The following is a 12,053-nucleotide window of genomic DNA, read 5'->3' on the forward strand; positions in this document are numbered from 1 at the left end:
TCACATCCACACCATCGGAAAGCCAAAAAAATCATAACTTGTAAGTTCGAGGACTGTACAATTAATGCAATGAACTTAAAGTTTTTACGCATTTTTAGACATGTCTTTTTATCATTGTATTTTCATCTGGTACAAGGCTTAATTGTTGCTGAATAAGTGAATGAATGATATTGTTATGGAGGTTGTGAGATTTGGTATCTTCGCTGTCAGGAAGTTAGATTTTGGAAGGAAGACACTGAGGGAGTTTGATAGTAATCAACTTAATAAAAAGTTATATTTATAACATAATTGCCTATATCTATTTGAGTTATTTAGAAGGAAAATAATCATGATTTTTATGTTTTGGGTTTTTATATTACAGATAAGTTTTGTTAGCAGTTACAGAGATGATTTTCATGAAAATATTACCAACAGAGGGTGTTCCTTGAAGCTAATAAATACCAGCACTGCTTGAGTTTTATAGACTTTTCTTAAATAATTTAGACCAGTATTATAGGAATTCTATTTATAAATGCAGAATTTTAAAGTTGGAAGATTTTTAAGTGCATTTATTCATATGAATAAGAACTCAAATCTATTCAGAGTAATTTCTCAGTGTTACTTTGTTCTGCAGCAAGAAAAGACCATGTCAATTATGTTGAAAAATTTTTTACCTCAGATTGGTCATCTCTTCCATGCACAGTGGAATATCTTGCAGTTTATTGTTAGAGAGAACAAGAGTACCCAGATTTTTCATATTGCTGATAGTTTCTGGCAAGCATGTTATTTCATTTCGTTGCAGCCATAATGTATGTAGATTTTGCATTCTGAAGAATTAAAAGAGGCTTCTGCAATTAACCACACATAGTAGGAAAACCCTGGTTCTTATTAACTTAAAAATCAGAGAAATGTCATCTTTTTTAACATCTCCATTAACCAGTATACTTATTGGATTAACCGACTTCACGTTACTTGATTATTAGGGAAACTGCATGGGGGAGTTAATTTCTACAGTATAGCCCTCATCCTGTGGAGGTACAAATAAAATCATTGTATTCCAAAATTCTTCACTATTCTCATAGAATTTCTTAAAGAAGAACTGCTGTAAATGTTATGTAATCCAAATTAGAGTTTTAAAAATCATAAATTATTAATATGCCTATTGAGGGCAAGGCAAGTTTGCATAATTGTTAACAACCAAGACTCTGGAGCCAGGCTGCATAGGTTGAAATCCTAGCTTGCACACTTAGTAACTGATCTTGAGCAATTTAGTTAACATCTCTGTGTTTCCTCCTCTGTTTGTAAAGCACCCAGAAGTGTCTGGCATGTACTATGCAATGTTCTGATTGTTGTGGCATGTTCTTGTCAATTTGTTGAAATCAGATAGCCAGTTTTTCTCTCCAAGTAACTCTACTTATTTAGAATAAATGAAAACATTCTGTTAAATAGCGTATTTAGAACTAAATTTATCTATTGTGATTGATTCTGCTTAGGGTCCCCTTTGCCTTGTTATTTCTTACTACTCATAGATAGCTTCAGCACATCTGTTGGTAGCATAAAAAGTTATTTATTTTACCTTTCTATGGTATCAGGAAGTTGTTCTAGTCTGTTGCTTCCCAAGTCAAGCCACTCAAGGGCAGGCATGTTCAACACAGCAGAAGGGATTGTGGTGAAGTGGTTCATACTCAAATCAAGGTGAGTAAGCTTTATCAAACTGCCGAGCTAAAAAGGAAAGCAAGGTTTTCAAAATAAAGATCTGCAGTGTAACATACTGGAACACTCACATTGGTAAAAGGAAATATTTCACATCAAGGAATGTTCAATTATGCTTGGACTTATTTAGTCATAGTAGTCCACAACATTTTTATATTTTTTATATTTGAAATAAAAATAAACCTAAGTAACCTCCAGTTAAAGCTCTCCTAGAAATTTTGTCTATTCAAAGAGAATGTATCTTCCCAAATAACCAAGTTCCAGGATTTATAGAACCTGCCTGGCAGTGTTTGTTTCATTTTATTTTGTTTTTGCTTTCTTTTTATCTAGTAATTGAGACTTACATGGGAAAACCCAAACTTCAAAATAAGTTTGGGAAAACCCAAACTTCAAAATAAGTTATCTTTATTGAACCCCATTCTTTGTGCCTGATGCTTTCCATACATTAGCTCAGTCATAAAATTTACTGTTTGGTAATTCTGTTTTTAAATGAAAACATCAAAAATTTATTATAAATAACATAACACCAGTGTGCTCAGTTTAAGAAGGATTTTTTTACATGACCATACCTCTACGTACTCCTCCCTTCTTCCTCTCCAGAGGAAACTCCTATCCTAGATTTGGTTTCTGTCCTTCCCATGCATGTTTTTAATGCTTTTATTACCATACATAATTATATGTTTTCTTTCTATTTATATACATATTATTATATATGTTTTTATAAACAATTTAGTATTTTTGTTTTTAAATTTTTAAGGGTTATGAGAGCATACTTATCTTTAACTTGCTTCTTTCAATATCAATTTTTAAAATGCATTCATTCTTATAGTTTATTCATTCTAAAATATCCCTGTAATTATCTTTTTTCCCAACTGCCAGTTGGAGAAAGCTGTGAGTATATGAAACATCCACCATTGTACCTTAAATTAATGGATAATTCTGACATCAGCTTTACCAGATGGGTGAGTACCTGATTTCTGTTTTATGGACCGAATGGTGTGCACTCAATGATACATGGACATAAGATTCAAGTAGTGAAAGATTCAAGATGTGAGAATTCAGTTAACTTTTATTTAACACCTCTCCATTTAATTCTATATTCTATCTCTATCAGATTCCACAACTTTGACACCACAGAAAAATACATAAATAGTGTTTTGTGTGTAATGTAAAAAAGCAGGAGGGTATTGTTTTCTAAGTAATGTTTCTCCAGCTTTAGAATTCAAGCCACGAATAAAACTGATTCAAAATCTGTCATCAGACTTTAAAATTTTTAAATGGCTCAGAATAGAGAATAAAAAATTGTTTTTACATTAGCATAATGTTTGTGTGTATACAGTATGTGCAACTTAATGGCTGAGATAAGCTCGCATTGCTGATTTCTCAGTGGTACTGGAACCCTTTGATTTTAGAAGATTGAAAAAATATTGAAACTATTATAATCTAACAGTCTTAATTTTGCATATGTAAAAACTGAGATCTAGTTATTAAAGCGGTATATTCAAGGCCACACAGCTACTTAGAGGCCACCTTTGTAAATAATCCCAAGCTCAATATCTCAGTTCCAGTAAAACCTATTTCTCAGTGAAGAAATTAAGGTAAAGACATGTTAATAGACATGCCCAAATTAACAAAGCTTTTTGGTGACAGAACCAATCCTAGAAACAAAATCACAAGAATTAGAAATTAGAAATAAAATATTTATTGGCCTTGTTGCAGGTATAAAAAAAATTGTTCCTGTAATTATTATTTTCATCATAAACAAGTATATACATTTCATTAAACTGAACTATTATTAGAGGAGATAAAGATACGGAATCTACATTTTACTTGCAAGAGCAACAATTATTGGCAACATGCTTACTAGTTTGGGAAATAAAGTGATTTTTCACCAATATACATTGAGAGAAGGTAATAGTATTTTTATTTTATTTTGATTTTTATTATTTTTCTTAACTTTTATCTTGCAAAGTGATTGTTTTCAAGGCAAAGCACCATGAAAATTTCCTTTGCTGATTCTAAGAGGATCAAATACAAAAGCAGTAATACAAATGTCTATATCTTTATGATCAGTTTGGTTTTACCAATAACAAGACATCAGTTTGAAGGTTTTCTAAGCCCGTTGCCTTGCTTTTACTTGATAGAGCCTAGGAAGCTACTTTTCTTAAAAAGGAAACTTTATAAACAAGAACGCATGTCTTATTACTTAATCTCTATCTCAAAAACTGATCATTCTATAAAAACCAGCTAGTAAACCAAAGGGTTTTCCTATCACCACATTATCTGTGCTTTATAATAATTATTTATTCTAAAGGGGATCAAATTATGGTAGCTGAAGGAAACTGGACTTTGGGTGGTAAACACACAATAGAATATACAGATATCAAATTATAATGTACACCTGAAAGTTATATAATTGTATTAACCAATGTCACGCCCAATAAACTTAATTAAAAAATAATTATTATTATTTATTCATCCAATAAGCATTTAAGTAACAACTACAACCTAGTCTGTGCCTTCAATTCTTGGAATAGAAATAAGTAAGACTCACTCTGGCCTTCAAGGAGATCACAGTCTAGTCAACAAAGGATGTCAGTACTGTGACAATAGTAGAAGTAGTTTTTATGCTATTTAGATGCTTCCCTTGTTAAGACAATGCATTATACTCAAAATAATAGGAAATCGTTTTGCTTAAATATTTTCTAAAATAAAATATATAGCATTTCTTTATTAGTGTTATTTTTTATGATTACACAATTGAGAAGTAAACCACTAGTAGATACAAATTTAATCATAGACATTTATATTTTTCTGACCTCTTGTGGAAGATCACTTATATCTCTGTTAACAGCAAGCTCTAGTTTCTCCAAGCTGACACAGTTACTTAGTTCCTTGGGGACTGTCTTGATTTTGTTGTAACTAAGAATCAGTTCCTGAAGTCTAGTAAGCAGTCCTATAAAAAATAATACAAAAAGAGAGCAGGTGGATGGAAAGTAATGTTTCCAGTTATGAAGTATTACAGCATAATTTACTTGCCAGTCTGACATTAACAAATTTATACTTCTCAGGTTCTCAACTTTTCCCAGTATGTGTCTAGCCCCTTCTTTAGATAAGGGGCAAGTTTATCAGTGCTATAGGCAAAAATACATTTTTTAAAATTCTGTTATATCTATGCTATGTGCTGACCACTTTTCCATTTAGGGTTTTTTTTTCTCGTTTAAGAAATCTAATTTTTTTTCTTGCCTTCAACTTGTTTTCTTACAGGAAGAATAACTAAACCAGCGGTGTTGTTTTTAGAATCTACACAATATTTCCAAAGAGACTTTTCTTGCATTGAAATCTCATCTTGAATCACCTCAGTAAATCCGGAAGCTTGGATCTCCCTGGAGCATCAATGTACATATTTTTACATTTTCTCAAGACTCAAGGCTATATAAAGGTAAGATCTTTATTCCATGTATCAAAAATCTTAGAGACAAGCACATCTGCAAGTGGATAAAATAGCACAGGAATAAAAGCAATCTTCCTTACCTATTCCTCTAGGTATCTCTGAAATTGTGTTCCGAGATAAATCTAATATAATGAGGTTCTGGAATCTTCCAATGAATTCAGGAATTTTCAACAAACCAATTCTATGCAGTTGCCATCCCTGTAGCTGATTCAGTTTCAGCAGAGAAGAAGGAAGGGTCTAAACTCAAATAAAAAGAATGACAGAGTCACTATGTTACTTAAATTACTTTAGTATCCTGCCACACTAAAGTATGATTATAGATGTGTTATTGGATTCATAAAAGAACTTCGTAATATTTCTTTCTTAATGGGTTATATTTCCCACCCAGTGCTTTGTGTTACTTCCAAGTTTTAAGACCTTTTTTTTTGGCTAAACCTTCAAACCCCAATCATAATAGAATGAACAAAAATAACATATTTTGCTCAATAGTGCACACACATAGAACTATGCCCTAAAGATTCTGTTGCAATAGACATTCCTAGAGTACATATGCTATTAAAAATGAGAATATGATGCTTAATTGATATCACAGAGAAACCGAAAAATTATTTTAATCAATAATTCAATCTTTTCCCTTTCTATTTTGAAATATTTTATAACAGTTTTTTAAGAGGATTTTTTTAAATTTAAGAGTTTCAACTATTCTGAACTTGCTGCCTTTTCCTTTTCAGCCTAAAATAGCCAAAAGAGGAAATACAGGAGTCAACCTCCTAGCTAAATATATCTCTTTGCGGATTCTAGGAAAACATGATGGAGTGAGACACATCCTAAGATCACTCCTCTTGAAACAACAATAAGCTGAACACCTAAAACGGAGCAAAAAACACCCAAACTACACACCAGATTGTCTGAGTGTGGGATCTGTGCATAAGAGCTACCACAGGTCAGAGCCCCAGGTGTCGGGCGGTGGACTGGGACAAATAAAGAAGCTGCCTCTCACAGCCGCCGGAGCTCCCTGTAGGAGGAGGGAGGGTGAAGGTGTGGCGACTTCCCTGATCAGCCCTGTCTGGAAGTCTCGGGACTTTTCTATGCAGCTGGCAGGAGGGCTCAGTCATCAGGGCAGAAAGCAGAGAAGTGGAACAGGACAGCAGAGAACCAACAATTGATTTTTACCGGCCCCAGTTGCAAAACCGAGACTGAGCTGCAGCCCCCAAATCCCAACCTAGAGGGCCCCTACCCACATACCCTCCTAGACTGATCACCACGGAGCCCCAGAGGAAGCTGAGCAAATGCTACCAAAACAGTTGCTAACACTGACAGGGACTGAAACTGAGAATAGCGAGTATGATTTAAATCTACAAGAAAACAAAAAACGTTAGGCTCTATATAAAGCAGGGATCCAAGAGGCTTAGATGCCACATACTTGAAACAAAAAGAAAAGCGCCTTCTTTGCAGCAGGCTAAAGAGAGACCTTTATATAATAAATCTTCTTTCTGGAAAAACAACAGAATACACTTCTATTAATGCCCAGGCGGAGAAGTAGTCCATTAAGCACCATGAACAACCAACGTGACAAGTCATCTCAGAAAGAAAGAGAAAAATCTCCAGAAAATGAGCTTACAGACATAGAAATATGCGATTTAAGTGACAGAGAATTCAGGATGGTACTTCTGAAAAAAACTCAGTGAGTTCCGAAATGAGTCATATCAACAATTTCAGAAACTGCAAAAAAGCTAGATGAGCAGAGCAAGGAGATTGAAACCCTCAAAAAGAACCAAATAGAACTTCTGGAGATGAAGAACACACTGCAAGAGTTGAAAAATGAAATAACAAGCTTAGGAAATAGAGTTGACCAAATGGAGGAAAGGATCAGTGATATCGAAGACAGAAATCTAGAAATGCACCAGAAGGAAGAAGAAAGAAACTGAAGAATGAAAAATAATGAAAGAGAAACACAAGAACTAGCTGATACCATCAGGAGAGGAAACATAAGAATAATAGGCATTATTGAAGGGGAAGAAAAGCAGCAGGGACTAGAAAGCATTTTCAGACAAATAGAGGACAAGAATTTCCCAAATCTAAGGAATGAGCTGGAGCTTGGAATTCAAGAAGTCAACAGAACACCCAATTATCTCAACCCAAAAAGGCCTTCACCAAGACACATTGTATTAAAAGTCAGAAAGATATAATTCTCAGGGCAGCCAGGGAGAAGAAAACGGTAAGTTATAAAGGAAAACCCATTAGATTATCATTGGACTTCTCAGCACAGACTTTACAAGTCAGAAAGAAATGGAATCAAATATTTAAACTATTAAGTGAAAGGAACTACCGGCCTAGAATAATGTATCCAGCTAAGCTCTCCTTTAGATATGAAGGAGAAATTAAGACCTTTTCAGACAAACAAAAATTGAGAGAATTCTCCACTATGAGGCCTGTACTACAGGAAATTCTGAAGGGGTCAACTCACCTAAAACAAAATAATAACAACAGAAAAAATACATGATTAGGAATAAAGTGACTATGAGGCAATAGAAGCAGAGGAGTGCACCCCTTACTAAGAACAGGTCATTATAAACTTAAATAATAAAAAGAGAATTGCTATAGCAAGATAGTAATGAACGTTCAGCATACATAGAAACAAATTGAGACAACAATGACTGAAAAGGATAGGATTCAGAGATCCAAATTTGCAAAGGGGAAAGGAGATAAGGCACACACAGAAGAAAATGGATGACTGTATATATACATGTATATATACACATATACACTATCTTTTTCATATTTGTAATGGTAACCACACACCATAGAGTCAGAAATGAAGTATATAACATAAAACAAGAAGAATCGGAGGCAAAACCCACAATAAAGAAAACAGAAACACAAGGACAAGGAAGCAATGGAAACACTGAGCCACCAGAAAGCAAAAGATAAAATGGCTATAAGAAGACCTCATATTTCAATAATTACCCTAAATGTAAATGGACCGAACTCACCAATAAAAAGGCACAGAGTTGCAGAATGGATCAAAAAACAAAACCTGACCATATGCTGCATCCAGGAAACGCATCTCAGCTCCAAAGACAAATATAGGCTCAAAATGAAAGGAAAGAAAACGATATTTCAAGCAAATGGCATTCAGAGAAAAGTGGAGTAGTGGTACTAATATCAGTCGAAATAGACTTCGAAATAAAAAAGGTAAAGAAAGATAATGAGGGATACTTCATAATGATAAAGGGAATCATGCACCAAGAAGACATAACACTGATTAATATCTATGCTCCCAATCAGGGAGCCCTGAAATATGTAAAGCAATTACTAACAGAACTAAAGGGAGAAACAGACCAAAACACTATCGTAGTAGGGGACCTAAATACCCCACTGTCAGATATGGACAGATCATCCAAACAGAAAATCAATAAGGAAATAACATCCTTAAACAACACATTAGACCAACTGGACATAATTGACATTTACAGAGCCTTCCATCCCAAAACAGCTGCATATACATTCTTCTCTAGTGCACGTGGAACATTCTCAAGAATTGACCACATACTGGGACACAGAAATAGCCTCAACAAATATAAGAGGGTTGAAATCATACTAGCCATATTCTCTGATCATAATGCTTTGAAACTAGAGATCAACAGCAGAAAGAAATCAGGAAGAACCACAAATACATGGAGATTAAACAACATGCTACTGAAGAATAACTGGATCAGAGAAGAAATAAAAAGAGATCAAGAGATACATAGAAATGAATGATGATAGTACAACATATCAAAACTTTTGGACATGACAAAAGCGGTCATAAGAGAAAAGTTCATATCATTACAGGCCTATCTTCAAAAACAAGAACAAGCCCAAATAAACAACCTAATGTTTCATCTTAAAAAACTAGAAAAGGAAGAACAAATGAGGCCTAAAGTCAGCAGAAGGAAAGAAATAATCAAAATTAGAGCAGAAATAAATGAAATTGAAAACAAAAAAAATAGAAAAAATAAATACAACAAAGAGCTGGTTCTTTGAAAAGGTTAAAAAAATTGACAAACTCCTGGCTTGATTCACTAAAGAAAAAAAGAAAAGACACAAATAAACAAAATCAGGGATAAAAGAGGGGAAATTACAACTGACATCACAGAAATACAAAGGATCATGCAGGAATACTATGAAAAAGTATATAACACCAAATTTAATAACCTAGAAGAAATGGACAAGTACTTAGAAAGATACAGTCTTCCTAGACTGAATCAAGAAGATCTGGAAAATCTAAATAGACCAATCAGCAGTATGGAAATCGAAACAATCATCAAAAACCTACCAAAAAGTAAAAGTCCAGGACCAGATGGCTTCACCAGTGAATTCTACCAAACATTCAAAGAAAACTTAATATCTATTCTCCTCAAACTTTCCAAAAAAATCAAAGAGGAGGCAATACTTCCCAACTCATTTTATGAGGCCAGTATTAATCTGATACCAAAACCTGGTAAAGATAACACAAAAATAGAAAACTGCAGACCAATATCTCTCATGAACACAGATGCAAAAATCCTAAATAAGATACTAGCGAACTGAATACAGCAACATATTAAAAAGATTATACACCATGATTAAGTGGGCAAATCAATCAATGTGATATACCACATAAACAAATTAAAAAATAAGAATCATATGATCATATCAATAGATGCAGAAAAAGCCTTTGACAAGATACAGCATCCATTTATGATCAAAACATTTAACAAAATCAATATAGAAGGAAAGTACCTTAACATAATAAAGACCATATATGACAAACCTTCATCCAACATTATACTTACTGGTGAAAAACTAAAATCCTTTCCTCTAAGATCAGGAGCAAGGCAAGGCTGTTCACTATCACCATTGCTATTAAATATAACATTGGAGGTCCTAGCAAGTGCAATCAGGCAAGAGAAGTATATAAAAGGCATCCAAATAGGAAATGAAGAAGTCAAACTGTCACTATTTGCGGATGACTTGATTCTCTATATAGAAAACCCTAAAGACTCCACAAGAACACTAATAGAAATAGTAAGCAAATACAGTGAAGTCTCTGGATACAAAATCAATGTTCAAAAATCTATAGCGTTCCTATAGTCTAATAATGAAGCATCAGAAAAAGAAGTGGAAAAAATTTCTTTTGCAATTGCAACAAAAAGAATAAAATACTTAGGAATAAATTTAACAAAACATGAAGGACCTACATAATGAAAACTACAAGACCCTATTAAAAGAAATCGAAGAAGATACAAAGAAATGGAAAGATATTCCATGTTCTTGGAAGAATCAACATAGTTAAAATGACCATAATTACCTAAAGCATTATACAGATTTAATGCAATCTCCATCAAAATCCCATCAGCATTTTTTAAAGAAATAGAACAAAAAAATCATCAGATTTGCATGGAAGCACAAAAGACCCTGAATGCCAAAGCCATCCTGAGAAAAAAGAATGAGGCTGGAGGCATCACTCTGCCCAACTTCAAATTATACTACAGAGCAACAGTAACCAAAACAGCATGGTACTGGCAACAAAACAGACACACTGACTAGTGGAACAGAATCGAGAGTCTAGAAGTAAACCCATATTTATACAGGCAAATAATTTTCGACAGAAAAGCCAAAAACATCCAGTGGAGAAAGGAAAGCCTCTTCAATAAATGGTGCTGGGAAAACTGGAATGCCACTTGCAAAAAAATGAAATTAGACTGTTGTCTATCACCACACACCAAAATTAACTCAAAATGGATTAAGGACCTGATTATAAGACCTGAAACAATAAAATACATAGAAGAAAACATACGAACAAAACTCAAGGACTTTGGACTTAAAGAGGATTTTATGAATTTAACCTCAAAGGCAAGGGAAGTAAAAGCAAAAATAAATGAATGAGACTACATCAAACTAAAGAGCTTTTGCTCAGCAAAAGAAATCATTGACAAGGTAAAGAGACAACCATCTCAATGGGAAAATATATTTGCAAGCAACGCCTCTGATAAGAGACTAATATCCAAAATATACAAAGAACTCATATGACTCGATGACAACAACAACAACAACAACAAAACAATCCAATCAAAAAATGGGCAGAGGACCTGAACAGACACTTCTCCCTAGAGGACATACAACATCACTAGCTATTAGGGAAATGCAAATCAAAACCACAATGAGATACCATCTCACACCTGTTAGGATATCTATAATCAACAGGACAAGTAATAATTGACATGTGTTGGAGAGGATGCAGAGAAAAAGGAATTCTCATACACTGCTGGTGGGACTGCAAATTGGTACAGCCACTATAGAAAACAGTATGGAGGTTCCCCAAAAAACTAAGAATTGATCTACCATATGATCCAGCAATCCCTCTACTGGATATTTACCCCAAAGACTTGAAAACCCATATCCGAAAACGTATTTGCACACCGATGTTCATAGCAGCATTATTCACAGTGGCCAGGACATGGAAGCAACTAACGTGTCCTACGATAGATGATTGGATAAAGAAGCTGTGGCACATATATACAATGGAATATTACTCGGCCATAAGGAAAGATGAAATACCATTTGTGACAACATGGATGGACCTTGAGATAATCATGCTAAGCAAAATAAGCCAGACTGAAAAAGTAGAAAATCACATGATATCACTTATATGTGGGATATAAACCTAAAAGCAACAAATGAACAGAACAAACAGAGACTCAGGGACATGGACAATGGACTAGTGGTTACCAGAGGGTAAGGGGTGGGGGAGGAGGGAAGAGGTAGACGAGGTAAAGGGGGTTAAGTATAGGGGAGTTGGGGAAGGGTGAAGTAGGTAAAAGGGATCAAATATATGGTAGCTGAAGGAAACGACTCTGGGTGGTAATCACACAATAGAATATAT

General features: G+C 34.3%; 1 protein-coding gene across 2 annotated transcripts in view; it reads right to left on the minus strand.

The window, feature by feature from the left end:
* LRRC39 (leucine rich repeat containing 39) overlaps nucleotides 1-12,053 on the minus strand; it is a 26,167-nt gene that overhangs the window by 3,465 nt on the left and 10,649 nt on the right. For both annotated transcript variants that reach the window (XM_039869571.1, XM_039869570.1), the window contains 4 exons: nucleotides 5,227-5,383; nucleotides 4,512-4,648; nucleotides 1,556-1,701; nucleotides 654-806 (listed from right to left, as the gene is read on the minus strand). In XM_039869571.1, coding sequence (XP_039725505.1) covers nucleotides 654-806; nucleotides 1,556-1,701; nucleotides 4,512-4,648; nucleotides 5,227-5,383 — 593 coding nt within the window. The remainder of the gene's footprint in view (nucleotides 1-653; nucleotides 807-1,555; nucleotides 1,702-4,511; nucleotides 4,649-5,226; nucleotides 5,384-12,053) is intronic.

This window comes from Pteropus medius, unplaced genomic scaffold (assembly GCF_902729225.1).
Source record: "Pteropus medius unplaced genomic scaffold, Ma_sr-lr_union100, whole genome shotgun sequence".
Taxonomy (NCBI): domain Eukaryota; kingdom Metazoa; phylum Chordata; class Mammalia; order Chiroptera; family Pteropodidae; genus Pteropus; species Pteropus medius.